The sequence below is a fragment of the Aotus nancymaae genome, unplaced genomic scaffold (assembly GCF_030222135.1).
Source record: "Aotus nancymaae isolate 86718 unplaced genomic scaffold, 86718_ANA_hifiasm-v0.15.2.pri h1tg000004l, whole genome shotgun sequence".
Taxonomy (NCBI): Eukaryota; Metazoa; Chordata; class Mammalia; order Primates; family Aotidae; genus Aotus; species Aotus nancymaae.
Genome location: NW_026988415.1, coordinates 65,852,400 through 65,870,392, shown reverse-complemented (window position 1 = coordinate 65,870,392; position 17,993 = coordinate 65,852,400). Strand labels below are relative to the sequence as shown.

The 17,993-nt window shown below is 42.4% G+C and overlaps 1 protein-coding gene across 10 annotated transcripts in view; it reads left to right on the top strand.

Moving 5' to 3' along the window:
- The window catches only part of ATP7A (ATPase copper transporting alpha), a 173,039-nt gene that overhangs the window by 82,757 nt on the left and 72,289 nt on the right, over nt 1–17,993 (top strand). For 9 of the 10 annotated variants that reach the window (XM_064362902.1, XM_012455754.2, XM_012455756.2 and 6 more), the window contains 2 exons: nt 4,670–5,159; nt 5,668–6,393. In XM_064362902.1, coding sequence (XP_064218972.1) covers nt 4,670–5,159; nt 5,668–6,393 — 1,216 coding nt within the window. Of the gene's footprint in view, nt 1–4,653; nt 5,160–5,667; nt 6,394–17,993 lie in introns of all 10 variants that reach the window. The other variant, XM_012455757.2, reaches the window with a different exon arrangement.

Sequence of the window (17,993 nt, the reverse complement as noted above, 5' to 3'; positions counted from 1 at the left end):
CATAGATGACGCCTTCTCCTTGTGTCCTCACATGGTGGAAGGGACAGGGCTGCTCTCTGGGATCTCTTTTTAAGGGCACAAATCCCACTCTTGAGGGCTCTATCTTCATTACCTAATCACCTCTAAAAGGCCCTTGGCCAATATTATCACCTTGGGAATTAGGACTTCAACATATGAATTTTTGAGGGACACTTTCAGATTATAGCGCCTTTCCTTATCAAATAAGAAAGAATATAAAAGAAAAAAGATATACTGATGACACCCTAAGAAGTGGTAGTAACATAGTTTTTTGAGCTTTTATAGAAAGAACTAAAAAGACTATTTTATCTAGTCTCTCAGGAAACAAGCCCTCAGAGGTGTGGTGATTTGTTTAAGGTTCTAGCTTTCATATTGCCTAAGAATAGAAGATACAGTCTTTGTGGGTTTATGCAAACTATACAGAAATCATGTGCAAATTCAGGCATATACTGCGCCTGAATTTCATGTTTGACATTTCAAGAGACACAGAACACCACAAAGATTAAAATAATGGATCTTTACAATCCCTGTGACAGTCAGCACTCTCTACACCACCATTAATACTATGGAGGCCACAGAGTACATTTAGTTTATTTTCCTTTTTTCTCTCCCACTACTGCCTTCATCAAAATACAGTGAATAGTCCTCTACCTTGAGTCTTTCCTATGAGCTGTATTCATAATTTGTAGGCTGTTATATTTATTGTCAGAGGAACTTTTTTTTTTCTTTTTGGACGGAGTCTGGCTGTCTTGCCTAGGCTGGAATGCAGTGGCATGACCTCAGCTCACTACAACCTCTGCCTCCCGGGTTCAAGCGATTCTTGTGCCTCACCCTGTTGAGTAGCTGGGATTACAGGCTCCCGCCACCATGCCTGGATAATTTTTATATTTTTAGTAGAGACGGGGTTTCACCATGTTGGCCAGGCTGGTTTCAAACTCCTGGCCTCAAGTGATCTACCCACCTCGGCATGCCAAAGTACTGGGATTACAGGCATGAGCCACCGTGCTGGCCCAAAGGAACTATTGATACAATGGAAAAATATTTCCTCTGAAGATAAAAATTACACCATTGGCTCCTAATAAAACATTCTGAAAAAAAGAAGCTGTTGAAATATTGGAACAATGTGGGGAGTAGGAAGGTGGGGTAGGGCGGGGAAGGGAGGTTATTTTTGGAAGAGGGGTCTGGGTTAGGGGACATATGAAAGGAGAGCAGCACAGACCCAGAATCAGACTGCTGCCAGCACTTTCCAGCTCTATGGAGTCTGCCTGGTTTTGCTCACCATTGTATCTCTAGCAGCTAGTATAGTGCCCGGCACATAATGGGCATTCAGTAAATGTTTGTTGAATAGATAAGTACCTTTTTTTTTTGAGACAGTGTCATATTCTGTCACCTAGACTGCAATGCAGTGGCACGATTTTGGCTCACTGCAGCCTCAACCTTCGGGCTCAGGCAATCCTCCCACCTCAGCCCCCTGAGTAGCTGGGACTACAGGAGTGTGCCACCATGCCCGGGTAATTGTTGTATTTTTTTTATAGAGACAGGATTTCACCATGTTACCCAGACTGGTCTGGAATTGCTGAGCTCAAGCCATCTGCTCAACCACCTTGGCCTCATAAGTGCTAGGATTACAGGTGTGGGCCACCCAGCCTGACAAAGTGATTTTTACTTTTAAAATGAGAACAATTTCTGACTGGTTATGTTGGTAAATTGATGTTTTTGGTGTGTGTGTAGGGGGGTTGCAAGGAACCCCTGCAGGGGATTGTTTAAGGTGTACCAGATATAATGTGTTTAATGGGCAAGAATCCTTTACATTGGTACTTTATCAGAAAAAGTATAGTAGTAACTAGAGTAATACCACCTAAGAATGGTCTGTGATGATGGAAATACTGTGTATCTGCCCTGTCTGATGTGTCTAACCACGTTGGCCAGTGAACACTTGAAATGTGGCTAGTGCAACCGAAAAGCTAAATTTTTAATCTTATTTAATAGTTTTTTTTTTTTAATAATCATCCAGTAAAAATGACTTTTTTGGGTATATAGTTCTATGAACTTTCTTTTAGTTTTGTGAATGTTAACACATGTATAGATTTAACACTACCACAACCAGGACATGGCACAGTCCTGTTACCCCAAAAAACTCCCTCTTGCTACTATTTCCCCTACCTCTTACCCCTGGAAACCACTGCTCTGTTCTCCATTTTTTTTTCTAGTTGGAAAGTTTAAATTATTTAAAGAGTCATTTTCTTAATCGTAAAATCACCTCAGGGAGTGAAATTAAAGTTTAAAAGAGGCCCTCTTTAAAAACACAAGGACACAAAAACCTTCATCTGATGGTGGCTACTGTTATATTGCATCTCTTTCAAAAGTATATATCAAAAGCATCTTTCTCAACTATATGTGGTTTGACTATTCTGAGTTTTTTTTTTCATGGAAAATGTCATATAGTATAAATCAAAACCAAATATAAATTATTTCCCCACTTCTGTTTTGGATCATTTATGCTATAGTGATCTCTTCCATCCCTAAGAACAAACTAGCCAACTAGAATTATCAGAGTTTATTTAGAAACTTTCCATGCCATGGGTATATTTAATATTTTCACCCAAAGACATAGTCATCAATTATCAAGCTAAAGGAAGAAATAAAAATATGTTCATTAAAATAAGTGAAAGATTTAACTAACTATTGTAGACAATTTAAAGAGAGATTTTCTACTCTGAATTACTTTTAATTATATTTTTGAGTTTTTATTTTGTGGAACAAAGCTTTTCACTGGAAATTAGTAACACCCATATTTAACTGGTTTTTGAATATTAATATCCTACTGCCATCTCAAAATCAATAGGCCCAGTGCTAAATTCATCATCTCCACTTTCCCTCCACTTTAACCTCTTAATTTCCTCCTCTTTTTCTGATATCAGTTAATGGCACCACCATCTATCTATCCACTGGCCCAAGCCAGATACCTTTAAGTTACCCTAGTCACCTCCTTTACTCTACACATCTTGTTAGGAGGTCCTACCCTTCTAAATGTATCTTGGAGCTGCCTCTTTTCTCTTTGCCCCCAATATTAATACCTTAATTCAGACCCTCTATTGTATTATTGTTACAACTGCAGTAGCCTCCTAGCTGATAGCCCTTCCTCCTATATCACTCCACCCTACTCCACTATCATCTTCCACACTGCCTCCAAAATGATCCTTCTCTAAAATGAAAATTTAATCTGCTGAACTTTTTCATAGCTTTCTATTACCTATAGGATAAATTATAAACCATTATTGGCGTATAGAACCCCATAATAGAACAGTTGCCTAATTCTCAAGCTTCTTATCTTTCTCTATTTTTTGCTTCCATTTGTCTGGAATTCCTTGCCTCATATATCCTTGCTGATTCCTGTTTGTCCTTTAACACTCAGGTACTACCTCTCCTAAGAAGACTTTTCTGACCTATATTCCCAAGGATGAATGGGTATCCCTTTTCTGTATTCTCTGTCCTATTGTTCCTGTGACATGTGCAGCTTTGTATCCTGAGAATTCCAGTTCCTGACACACATAATAAGTGCTCAATAAATATTAGTTGCTCTGTGGTTAATCTTATATAATTAACTGCTGTTACAAAGAACTTTCCTATTTACTTACTCATATGACCCTTATAATAGCCCTGGAAGATAATAGGGCATCTTTGCTCAGTTTTCAGATGGTAGAACTAATGAGTATAGTTGGCTAATAAGTGGAGTGCTACTGTTGCAATTACAGTAGCCTCCTAGCTGATAGCCCTGCCTCCTGTATCACTCCACTCTATTCCACTGTCATCTTCCACACTGCCTCCAAAATGATCCTTCTCTAAAATACCAACCCAGTATTTGTGCTTGTGCGTGTGCATGTGTGTGTGTGTATGTGCATCTTCATCATGAATCTTTGTAAGACGTCAGCCAAAGAGATGCAGTCATGACAATAAGTTAAATTATATGCAGTAGCTAAGCTTTAAAAATATAATAGTTGTTTTATTATCTAATTGGGAAAAACAATAAAGATGTTCTTATTTTGAACAAAATTAATACTATGCTCTAGTGACTTAGGGGGATATAGGAGTATATGCTATAAAATCCTATGAATACTGCCTTCACTCATAAACTGGCATGTTTATACCTTTTCTTGCAAACAAAGTTATCCTAATTGGACATTATTTTTATTTTTTAAATTGATATATAATAGTTGTACATATTTTTAACAAATTGAACATTTTAAAAGATTAAACTTCATATTACCTTTTATTTTTCTGTAGCTGATTCTGTTTCATGTATAACATTTTCAATTGGTAGAGTGAGAATTGTTGGAGTAATTTATGAAAGGAGGTAGAAGGAAATTGTACTTTGTTGTGAAATTCTAGGGTGTGTTTGTCAATATACATGTTTCAAATACCTGATAGGTACCACAGTCACATATATCTACATATATAACTTTACCATTCTTGTAGGTACACAAGACATTTTATGTTTCTTTCTAACAAGAATAGTAAAGATGAAAACTAATAGGGAAACTCCGTTAGATTGAGTTGTCCCACTCTTCTTGAATGCGGTGTGATGATTGATATTTTAAATCCTATGTCATAGAATTTAATTAAACTGACTTTTAGAATTTCTTTCCAAAAGGTATCACTGGAAGAAAAAAATGCAACTATTATTTATGACCCTAAACTACAGACTCCAAAGACCCTACAGGAAGCTATTGATGACATGGGCTTTGATGCTATTCTCCATAATCCTGACCCTCTCCCTGTTTTAACTGACACCTTGTTTCTGACTGTTACTGCTTCACTGACTTTGCCGTGGGACCGTATCCAAAGCACATTGCTCAAGACCAAGGGTGTGACAGACATTAAAATTTACCCTCAGCAAAGAACTCTAGCAGTGACAATAATCCCTTCTGTAGTAAGTGCCAATCAGATAAGAGAGCTGGTTCCGGATCTCAGTTTAGATACTGGAACACTGGAGAAAAAGTCAGGAGCTTGTGAAGATCATAGTATGGCTCAAGTTGGTGAAGTCATGCTGAAGATGAAAGTGGAAGGGATGACCTGCCATTCATGTACTAGCACCATTGAAGGAAAAATTGGGAAACTGCAAGGTGTTCAGCGAATTAAAGGTAATGTGTCTAGTGTTGTTTGATTGTTTTCTTAGGTGTCTGTTTTGATATTTTAACTTTCTGCTTTCTTCTTAAGCATAAGTTTTGAATGCATGAGACTAGAGTGCTTGCTGTTTCATTGAGGTACAGCATATTCCCAGGATTAATGTCATTAAAGTTAATGATTATAATTAAAGGTTACCTGAACCTTGAACTAAAGAAAAGGCAGTGGGGTTGACAATTCATGGAATTCAGGGTTCTTAACACAACATGATTAGGATACTCTTTACCTCTAATGTATTTCTACTAAGGCATGGAGAAGCTTGGAGACCATAGCTACAGTGGTCATATCTCCTACTTGTTTCTAGTCTATGCCAATAATATGTTCTGGAAAAAAAAAGTTAAAAAAAGATGATGATGAGAATGAGAGAGAAACAATTATTTGTGGTTATTGATTTAGAAAACAGAATGTTTTCTGAAGTAGCCCTGGAATAACTGAATTAAATAATTGTTTCCTTTTATTAACTAGTCTCCCTGGACAATCAAGAAGCTACTATTGTTTATCAACCTCATCTTATCTCAGTAGAGGAAATGAAAAAGCAGATTGAAGCTATGGGCTTTCCAGCATTCGTCAAAAAGCAGCCCAAGTACCTCAAATTGGGAGCTATTGATGTAGAGCGTCTAAAAAACACACCAGTTAAATCTTCAGAAGGATCACAGCAAAGGAGTCCATCATATACAAATGATTCAACAGCCACTTTCATCATTGATGGCATGCATTGTAAATCATGTGTGTCAAATATTGAAAGTGCTTTATCTACACTCCAGTATGTAAGCAGCATAGTAGTTTCTTTAGAGAATAGGTCTGCCGTTGTAAAGTATAATGCAAACTCAATCACTCCAGAATGCCTGAGAAAAGCAATAGAGGACGTATCACCAGGGCAATATAGAGTTAGTATCTCAAGTGAATTTGAGAGTACCTCAAACTCTCCCTCCAGCTCATCTCTTCAGAAGAGTCCTTTGAATGTAGTTAGCCAGCCTCTGACACAAGAAACTGTGATAAACATTGATGGCATGACTTGTAATTCCTGTGTGCAGTCTATTGAGGGTGTCATATCAAAAAAGCCAGGTGTAAAATCCATACGAGTCTCCCTTGCAAATAACAATGGGACTGTTGAGTATGATCCTCTACTAACCTCTCCAGAAACCTTGAGAGAAGCAATAGAAGACATGGGATTTGATGCTACCTTGTCAGGTAATTATAATTTTTTCTTTGATTCCCCTAATGTTCTTTTATTTCCATTTTGCTGCTTCTTTTGGTATTTATCGATGAGAAATGATTCATGGGCACTGTAATTTCACCTTTGCAAATAAGTCCTATGGAGGTAGCCAAAAGTGTATGCAAAGATGCATATGGATGTTTGTATAATTGCTCATAATATTTAAAAACTAGAGACAATAAATAACTTATGGTACAACAATAAATAACTGATGATGAAGTGCTATAAAGCCACAAAACGTTATGGTATTAAAGATAATTAATGCCACAGGAAAGTGTCTGAGATATTTTGTTAAATGAAAAAAAACCTGAAAAGCTATATATACACTGTGATGAAAATTTTATTAAAAAATGTGCCTGAATTAATACCATGTATATATTGTTATGTGTATGAATGAGTAAGATTCCTGGTAGGACATGAACCATAATTTTAACAGTGATTATCTTTGGGTGGTAGGATAAATGTGATTTTTGTTTCCGTTGTGCTTTCCTGGTTTTATAAGTTGTTTTTACAACAAGAATGTATGTATGTAGCCATGTATTTATATAATGGGTGAAGCCAGTGCTCTTTTAAAAAGAAAAGTAGTTGAAATAAATAATAGGATTAACTGTAGTTTTATATTTAGGCATTGAAATTAAACTGACTTCAGAGCTGTCCCAAAGTTTTCATATTTCCTGACAGCTCTTACTTTTGAACTGAAACAAAAAATGTATATCCAATAGAATTTAATTATGTGAGAATTTTCTTTTGAACCAGAATTAAACCTGACCTTGAATTAAACTGAAAAATGCCCAAATGAAATTTTTGCTTGAAATAACAATTGAAAAGTTATACAACCAATTTCCAGACAATATAATTAATCTTTGCTATCCTGATTAGAATGAAAGATATCAAATAGTAATATTCCCTTTTTAGGCTCACTAAAACTGAGTAAAACATTTTACTAAACGTATCTCCAAATTGTTATGGTCGATTAATGTGAGAGAGGACTCAGAAACATACCATTATTAATTTTTAGTTCTTAATTTTAGTATTGATGACAAATGGTAGAAATGATAGAATTCTTACTTTTTAAAATTGACACATAGTTCACACACCATAAAATTTGCCCATTTAAGTTATACAATCCAGTGGTTGTTAGCATATTTGCAGAGTTTTCCAGCCATCATCACTATATAATTTTAGAACATTTCATCACTCCCAAAAGAAATCACATATCCATTGGCAGTCATTGCTCATTTCTCCTTCCCCTCCCCAAGCTCCTGATAACCACTGTTCTACTTTCTGTCTCTGAATTTCATTATTCTAGGTACATCATTTAATTGGAATCATATAACATTTGTCCTTTTGTGCCTGGATTCTTTTATTTACCGTAATGTTTTCAAGGTCCATCCATGTTGTAGTATATGAGCGCACAGTACATGAAGTCCATACTGCCATAAAACAACAGGAACAAACCTTAACTACCCACCTACAGCCACAGTCATCTCCGTTTTCCTGGCTCACCTTCCTTAAAGAAGGCATTACACTAGCCAACCTTTCCGGGCTAACCAACCAAGCTTCTATTGGATTCCTAGAGAGGTAGAAACAGCATTAATAACTTTAGAGATGAATGCTGGGCCGTTGTCAGATTGTATGGTAGCCGGGAGTCCGAAGCGTGGTATGATGTCCTGGATAAGGTGAGTGGCTACTGTTTCTGCAGATTCAGAGGCTGCGGGGTAGGCTTTGATTCAGCGTAGCTGATGAAGCTGACGCCGAGGATGACAGGTACCCTGGGAGTTGGTTTTTGTACAAACAGTGCAAGAGGATTGGACTTCCTGTATTGTATTAAGGAGGTGGTGGGGGTGAAAGAGCGGGCTGAGGAACTGGTATAAAGCTTTAGGTCCGATGTGGAGTGAGTTGTGTATGTCTTGGATTATTTGATACTTTTGTTTTTCAGGGAGAATAAGGAGGTTATGTTTGAAGGCCTATTTGCTTTGGAATTGAACTTCGGGTGAGGACTGAAGGTTGGCTAGTTTAGTGGGGGAGTATTGAGGGTTGTAGGTTTTGGAAAGGAAGCAGAGGGTGGCTGGAGGGGCTTTTTCGCTTGCTGTGGCTCTGGCAACTGAGTCAGCAAAGGCATTGCCTTTAGTTACAGGAGTAAGTGTGGATTGGTGTCCCTTGCAGTGGATGATTGCTACCTTGCTGGGGAGCTGGATTGCCTGAATAAGCTGAGAAATGAGCTTTTTATTGAGAACAGGGGTACCTTTAGTGGTGAGAAAACTTTGTTTTTTTTATATTATGTAATGTGTGTGTGTAATTAGGAAGGCATATTTGGAGTCTGTGTAGATGTTTACTGCTTTTTTGGTTGTTTAGATTAGCGCCTGAGTGAGAGTGACTAATTCAGCTTGTTGTGAGGTAGTTCCCAGGGATAAGGGCTGAGTTTTAATGATGTTAGTGTCTGTGACGATGGCATAGGCAGCCTTTTGGGGTCCTGGGGTGTTAAGGGTTGAATTACTGTTGACGTAGAGGGTGACTGAGGCTGTTGGTATTGGCTGGTTAGATAAATTTGGGCGCGGGGACTGGCTGAATTTAAGAATTTTTTGAGCACGAGTGTTGTGCTGGAGGTTTTGAGGGGAGAGGGACAAGAGTGGCAGGGTTTAGTGGAGAGCAATGTGAAAGAGTGATAGCAGGGTTTGGGACTACTGAGTGTACAGGTATGACGGCTGCATTGATGAGGCGGAGATTTTGGACTAGTTTATACTGGCTAGAGGGTTTTTGTACTGGCAAAATGGGAGTATTACATGGAGAGTTAACTGGGATTAGCAGACCTTATTTCTTTAATTTTTTTTTTTTTTTTTTTTTTTTGATAGGGCGGAGGCCTAGTTGGTGAGTTTTGGAGATTGGAAATTGGGGACAGGCGGGAAAGGAGGTAGGATTTTTTTAGGTGGATGCGTACTGGCTGGTGATGGGAAGCTACAGTTGGAGTACTGGTGTCCCAGACTTGGGGACAGACGTCAGGGAGAAGTTGGGTAGGTTGGCAGGAGGTTGGTGGGTCTGCAGCAAGGGAGAGGAGGAAGGCATTGGCGTGAGGAAAGAAGATAGTAGTTTTCAGTTTGGCTAAGATATCTCGTTTCAGGAGAGGCACTGGACATGAGGGAATGACTAGAAAGGAGTGTGTGAATATAGAGGAGTTAAAAGAACACGTAAGTGGAGGGGTTTGGCTGGGAATGGAGGGAGTTCCGTTAATTCCCATGACAGAGACCTGGGAAGGGAAAGGTTTTCCAGAATAAATGGGAAGTACAGAGTAGGCAGCCCCCTGTGTTAAGCAAGAAGGAGACACTTTTACTCGCTACTTTGAGCACGACCCTGGGCTTAGCAAGGGTAACCAGGTCGGAGAGCCAGGGTCCTGCTAGTTGTCCACTAGCCCTAACAGTTCTGGGAATGGAGAGTTTTGGATGCCTGGCTCCTGGACAGCACGAACAGGTTCCAGGCCTCCAGTGACTGTCCCCTGTTGTCCAGTATGCCGATCTGGAGAGACCGGGACCCTGGATGAACTGGGGCAGTCAGACTTCCAGTGTCCCATAAGCTGGCAGATGGGACAGGGCTTGGTGGGTGGACGAGGCTGGGGACAGGCCTTAGACCAGTGTTCTTTTTTTTTTTACATTTAAAACACGCACCCGGAGGAGTGCGGGAATTGCTTCTAGGTTTCTGGTTTCCTGCCGGCTTCAGGGCTGCCACTAGAGCTTGGGTCTGTAAAGTGACCTTCTGCTTCATTCGGGCTTGGCGGGCTGCCTCAGCTGTGTCTTCCCTAGCATTAAAAACTTTAAAGGCCATTTTCACTAGGTCTTGTATGGGGGTTTCCGGACCTTCCTCTACTTTTTTGGTTTTTTCTGGATGTTAGGGGCCGATTAAGAGATAAAATGGGAGGCTAGGACAGTGGCCCTATTCTGGGAGGCAGGGTCTAGTCGGGTGTAACGGACTAATGCTTCCTGCAAGCGGGTGAGGAAAAGGGCAGGGTTTTTATTGGGGAGTTGAGTGACTTCCTTTAATTTGTTATAGTTTACGACTTTGTTAGACATAACATTTATGCCCCTGAGGAGGTACCGGATTATGCGGTCCTTCTGGGGTATATTAGACCTATGACCAGCCTGATAGTTTTACTGAGGGTCTTTATTTGGGACTACTTTAGGGCTTAAAGGGACCTGGTTATTTATAGCGTGGTCCTTATCTGCTTGGTGTCTGGCTGCAGCAAGGATACGCTCATGCTCCTTTACTGTGAGTGTGGAGGTACAGATAATGCAGATGTTATGCCAAGTGAGGCTGTGTGCCTGAGTGAGATATTGGAATTCCTTGATATAATTGGAGGGGTCTGCTGGGAACGAGCTAAGTTGCCGCTCAATTTGTGACAGATCTTGGAGTGAGAAAGGGACATGGACCTGAACTAAGCCTTCTGTGCCTGCTACTTCTTGAAGAGGGGCTAGGATTGTGGGTTGATGAGAGCGGGTATGGGCGGCTACTGGGGAGGCAAGAGGAGGTGGGGCCTCTGAAGCAGAAGGCGCAGAGAGGGTGGGGGCATGGGCTGCTGTCGGAGAGGTCAGGGGAGGCGGGGCCTCCGGAGCGAAAGGCACGGAGAGGGTGGGGGTATGGGCTGTCGCCGGAGAGGTCAGGGGAGGCGTGGCCTCCGGAGCGAAAGGCGTGGAGAGGGTGGGGGCATGGGCTGCTGCCGGAGAGGTCAGGGGAGGTGGGGCCTTTGGAGCGAAAGGTGCGGAGAGGGTGGGGGTATAGGCTGTTGCTGGAGAGGTCAGGGGAGGCGTGGCCTCCGGAGCGGAAGGCGGGGAGGGGGTGGGGGAGGAGCGAGCGGCTGAAGGTGGCTCTTCTCTCTCCTCTTCTTTTCTTTCCCTTCTCTTTCCTTTCTTTCCTCTCTCTTTTCTTTCTCTTCTCTTTCCTTTCTTTCCTCTCTCTTTTCTTTCCCTTCTCTTTCCTTTCTTCTCCTCTCTCTTTTCTTTTTTTTCTCTTTTTTTCTAGCTTTCTTTTCTCTCTTGTCTTTTTCCGTTTATTTGTGTATTGGCAGATTTTCTGACGAGGGATAAGGAGGGGGAGAGGCAGTGAAGGAGGGTTTATGAGGGGTGCGAGCTAGAAGAATTTGATGGGTGGAGCAGGAGGAGCAAAGATCAGGACGGGTACGGAGATCCCAGAAAGCCTGAACATAGGGAATTTCATTGTCTTTGCCAGTGCGGCGGCAGAAATTATTGAGATCCTGAAGTATGTTGAAATTGAAAGTGCCAGTCGGGGGCCAATGTGACTGGTTATTAAGTTTGTATTGGGGCCAAGCAACCTGGGACAAGAATATGAGCATTTTCTTGTGCAGGGTTTGCGAATATCCCAGTCTAGAAAAATTTTGGAGTAAACACCCTAAAGGGGTGTTTGGGTCCACTTTAGACTCCGTGTTCCCCATGACCGGGTGACGAACCTACCGGTGCTGGATAGGGAGAAAGCAAGGAGAAGGCGTCCCTTCTCATTGCAGACCCTACGGACTGGTGAAGTTAACAGTCAGAAAGGCGTCCCCGTCTGTCTGTTACCTTCGTACGGAGGCTCCAGGAGCCGGAGGACTGCCTCGGCTCGGCCGAGTCTAGGGCGAGGAGTCCGGAAGGTTTGGCACCGGGAGGCTAATCACCGTGGCCACTAAAGAGGAGGAGGGATAATAAGGTAGGTAAAAGCCTTACCTTATCCGGAGTTCTGCGGCGGTGAGGCAGGCAGACCGAGGTTGGGGGGGGCCGCAGCCGGGCCACGAGGGCCAGGTAACGGACCGGCCAACCCCTCCCGGGTTTCGGCACCACTTGTCTGACCTGCCCGGACCCTCATAACTTGGACCCCAAGGCGCGACCGAATTAGACCAGATGAAAGAGGAGTTCAGGCTTTATTGGAGAGTCTCCGGGCGGACCGGACTCGTAATGGGGGAAGAGTCAGCAGTCTCGCACCGGCTTTCTTTGTTTGGCAGTTTTTATAGGGGTAGAAGGATTGGGGGAGTGGGAGAGCTGATTTGGCAGGTGGCAATGAGTCAGGTTGACTGTCGGGGGGGTGGGGGGGGGATGTCTGCCAGGCGGGGAGCTTGTCGGGCTGGAAGTTACTGGAGAGCTGATGGGGCGGATGGTGATTGGTTCAGTTGGTTGCCCGGCCGGAAGGCTGCTGGAATCGGGCCGAGCCAAGGCAGTAGACAGAGGGAGATAAGGGACCCTCCTTGCGAGGGAGGAGGAGCTTTCGTCATCCAGAAGGCTGCTGGAATTGGGCCGAGCCAAGGCGGTGAGATAAGGAACCCTCCTTGCGAGGGAGGAGGGGCTTTCATCATCCGGAAGTTAGGCACTTTCCATGTGGCGGGGGGGGGTGCCCAAAGGTCCTCCACCAGACAGTATATATTAGAACATCATTCCTTTTTATTGCTGAATATTATTCCATTCTATGGATATATCACATTTTTGTTTCTTCATTCACCAGTTGATGGGAATTTGGATTGTCTCCACTCTCTGCCTATTATGTATAATACTTCTAGGAACATTTGTATGCAAGTTTTTATATGAACGTATGTTTTTATTTCTCCTGGGCATATAACTAGGAGTGGAATTGCTGGGTCATATGGCAATTAAACTTTTTGAGGGACTGCCATACTGTTTTTCAAAGTAGCTGTACCATTTTACATTCCCACCTCAAATTCTCACTTTAATGTAGAAAATCACAAAATCTTAATCTTTTGAGATTTTAGATTAGAATCTGGCCAGCTATGGTGGCTCATACCTATAATCCTAGCACTTTTGGAGGCTGAGGCAGGCAGACCACTTGAGCCCAAAAGTTCGAGACCAGCCTGGGTAAATGACTAAACCCTGTCCCTACAAAAAATACAAAAAAATCAGCTGGGCATGGTGACATACACCTGTAGTTCTAGTTACTCAGGAGGCAAAGCTGGGAGGATCACTTAAGCCTGGAAGTCAAGGCTGCAGTGAGCCGTGAGCGTGCCATTGTACTCCAGCCTAAAAAAAAATAGATTTTAGATTAGAATCTAATCTAAAAAATTAGATTCTTTTGCTCTAAAAAAGCGATGCATCGTTCTCTATTAGAAAATTTTCAGAGTAAGGAAAGATGGCCGCTTAGGAGGAAGTCGGGATTGCAGCTCTGAGAGAAGGCACAGAGGGTGAGTGGACGCCGCATTTCCAGACAGATTTTTACTGCCCACAGGCCAGGAGATTCACAGGAGAAGCCCCACGGGTCGCCAGCACCGCTGGTTTCAGTGGCGTGGCCGCTCAGCCTACGCCCTGGGGCAGGGGGCAGTGGCTTCTTATGCAGAGCGAGAGAGTCAGAGTTCCCTCTGAGCCAGCAAGGGGAGCTGAAGCAGGGAGCCAAGCCACGAGACCCCGGGCAAGGGAGCACCACGAATCTCAGAGCCACTGCTTCGGCTGACGCAGCGGCACACAGGGCAGCGGATTTTAACTGCCCACAGACCAGGAGATTCATAGGCGGAGAAGCTCCACGGGTTCCCAGCACCGCTGGTTGGACCAGAGCAGCCGCTCGGCCTGCACCGGGGGCGGGGAGCAGCGGCTCCTTGAGCAAAGTGAACGAGACTGTGTCCCCTCTGGGCCAGCAAGGGGAGCTGTGGCAAGGAGGCAAGCCAAGAGATTACCGGGCAAAGAGGGCCCCTCTGGAAACACGGCTGAACCCGGGACGGTCCAGCTCTGTGGGGGAGGGGCGTCCTCCATCGGGAAACACCCTGCAGTTCCCGGGGCAATTTTCCGTAACCAAGACAACCCGCCACTACAGAGACTCCGTCACTACAGGGGCGGGCCAGCATAGCGGAAGCAGTTCTAACTACACCCACAGAACTGCAGGGAAGCTCACATGGAAGCTGGGCGGAGCCCAAAACAGCTCAGTGAAGCCTCTGCAGGCTGAGTGTGACTAGACTGCCACCTTGTGGACAGGGAAAACGGTAGCAACACAGCTGAACAGCATAAAGCGCTAACCCCCTGGGCCAGAACACCTGGGGAGAAGAAAAGGGGGTTTATGAGTTCAGCTGCTGCAGACTTAAAATTACCAAAATCAGAAAGACAGCAACTGCAAAGTCAATAGGCAGATAAATCCACAAAGATGGGAAGAAACCAGCGCAAAAAGGATGAAAACACCCAAAACCAGAACACCTCTCCCCCTACAAGGCAGCATAACTCCTCACCAGCACGGGAACAAGACTGGACGGAGAATGAGTGTGATGAAATGACAGAATCAGCTTTCAGAAAATGGATAATAAGAAACTTCTGTGAGCTAAAAGAACATGTTCTAACCCAATGCAAAGAAACTAAGAACCTTGAAAAAAGACTTGATGAAATGCTAACGAGAATGGACAACTTAGAGAGGAATATGAGTGAATTGATGGAGCCGAAAAACACAACACGAGAACTTCGCGAAGCATGCACAAGTTTCAACAGCAGAATTGACCAAGCAGAAGAAAGGATATCAGAAGTCGAAGATCAACTCAATGAAATAAAACGAGAAGGGAAGATTAGAGAAAACAAGGTAAAAAGGAATGAACAGAGTCAACAAGAAATATGGGACTACGTGAAAAGACCTAATCTACGTTTGATAGGTGTACCTGAATGTGACGAAGAGAATGCATCCAAGCTGGAAAATACTCTTCAGGATACTATCCAGGAAAACTTCCCCAACCTAGCAAGGCAGGCCAATATTCTAGTCCAGGAAATACAGAGAACACCACAAAGATATTCCTCAAGAAGAGCAACCCCAAGGCACATAATCATCAGATTCACCAGGGTTGAAATGAAGGAGAAAATACTAAGGGCAGCCAGAGAGAAAGGTCGGGTTACTAACCCACAAAGGGAAACCCATCAGACTCACAGCAGATCTCTCAGCAGAAACCCTACAGGCCAGAAGAGAGTGGGGGCCGATATTCAACATCCTTAAAGAAAAGAACTTTCAACCCAGAATTTCATATCCAGCCAAACTAAGCTTCATAAGTGAAGGAAAAATAAAATCCTTTGTGAACAAGCAAGTACTCACAGATTTCGTCACCACCAGACCAGCTTTGCAAGAGCTCCTGAAGGAGACACTACACATAGAAAAAAACAACCAGCACCAGCCACTCCAAAAACGCACGAAATGGTAAAGAGCAGCAACACAATGAAGAATCTGCATCAACCAATGGGCAAAACAGCCAGCTAGCATAAAAATGACAGGAGCAAACTCACACATAACAATATTAACCCTAAATGAAAACGGACTAAATGCCCCAATCAAAAGACACAGACTGGCAAATTGGATAAAAAGCCAAAACCCATCAGTGTGCTGTATCCAGGAAACCCACCTCACATGCAAGGATACACAAAGGCTCAAAATAAAGGGATGGAGGAAGATTTACCAAGCAAACGGAGAGCAAAAGGAAGCAGGAGTTGCAATTCTCATCTCTGATAAAATAGACTTTAAAGCAACAGAGATCAAAAGAGACAAAGAAGGACATTACATAATGGTAAAAGGATCAATGCAACAAGAAGAGCTAACGATCCTAAATATATATGCACCGAATACAGGAGCACCAAGATACATAAGGCAAGTTCTTAAAGACTTGCAAAGAGACTTAGACTCCCACACATTAATAGTGGGAGACTTCAACACACCATTGTCAATATTAGACAGATCAACGAGACAGAAAATTAATAAGGATATCCAGGACTTGAACTCAGACCTGGAACAAGCAAACCTAATAGACATTTGCAGAACTCTCCACCCCAAATCCACAGAATATACATTCTTCTCAGCACCACATCACACCTACTCTAAAATTGACCACATAATTGGAAGTAAATCACTCCTCAGCAAATGCAAAAGAACGGAAACCATAACAAACAGTCTCTCAGACCACAGTGCAATCAAGTTAGAACTCAGAATTCAGAAGCCAACCCAGAACCGCACAGCCTCATGGAAATTGAACAACTTTCTCCTGAATGTTGACTGGATAAACACTGAAATGAAGGCAGAAATAAAGATGTTCTTTGAAACCAACGAGAACGAAGACACCACATACCAGAATCTCTGGGACACATTTAAAGCAGTCTCTAGAGGAAAATATATAGCAATAAGTGCCCACATGAGAAGAAAGAAGAGAACTAAAATTGACACCCTATCATCAAAATTGAAAGAGCTAGAGGAGCAAGATCAAAAAAACTCAAAACCTAGCAGAAGACAAGAAATAACTAAGATCAAAGCAGAATTGAAGGAGATAGAGACACGAAAAACCCTACAAAAAATCAATAAATCCAGGAGCTGGTTTTTTGAAAAGATCAACAAAATAGACAGACCACTAGCCAAACTAATAAAAAAGAAAAGAGAGAATAGCCAAATAGATGCAATAAAAAATGATAAAGGGGAAAGCACCACAGATGCCACAGAAATTCAAACCATCATCAGAGATTATTACAAACAACTCTATGCACATAAACTAGAAAACCTGGAAGAAATGGATAAATTCCTGGACAGTAGCCTCCTCCCATGCCTAAACCAGGAAGAAGTCGAAACCCTGAATAGACCAATAACAAGGTCTGAAGTTGAGGCAGCAATTAAGAGCCTACCACCCAAAAAAAGCCCAGGCCCAGATGGTTTCAGAGCCGAATTCTACCAGACATACAAAGAAGATCTGGTACCATTCCTACTGAAACTATTCCAAATAATCCAAAAAGAGGGAATCCTTCCCAAATCATTTTATGAGACCAACATCATCCTAATACCAAAACCCGGCAGAGACTCAACAAGAAAAGAAAACTACAGGCCAATATCCATGATGAACATAGATGCAAAAATCTTCAATAAAATACTGGCAAGCCGATTACAACAACACATCAAAAAGCTTATCCACCATGATCAAGTAGGATTCATCCCGGGGATGCAAGGCTGGTTCAATATACGCAAGTCTATAAATGTAATTCACCACATAAACAGAACCAAAAACAAAAACCACATGATTATCTCAATTGATGCAGAGAAGGCCTTCGACAAAATTCAACAGCCCTTTATGCTAAAAACTCTCAATAAACTAGGTATCGACGGAACGTATCTCAAAATAATAAAAGCTATTTATGACAAACCGACAGCCAATATCATACTGAATGGGCAAAAACTGGAATCATTCCCTTTGAAATCTGGCACTAGACAAGGGTGCCCTCTCTCACCACTCCTATTCAATATAGTACTGGAAGTTCTAGCCAGAGCAATCAGGCAAGAAAAAGAAATAAAGGGTATTCGATTAGGAAAGGAGGAAGTCAAATTGTCTCTATTTGCAGACGACATGATTGTATATCTAGAAGACCCTATCACCTCAGCCCAAAATCTCCTGAAACTGATAAGCAACTTCAGCAAAGTCTCAGGATACAAAATCAATGTGCAAAAATCACAAGCATTCCTATACCCCAATAACAGACTTAAAGAGAGCCAAATCAAGAACGAACTGCCATTCACAATTGCTACAAAGAGAAGAAAATACCTAGGAATACAACTAACAAGGAATGTAAAGGACCTCTTCAAGGAGAACTACAAATCACTGCTCAAC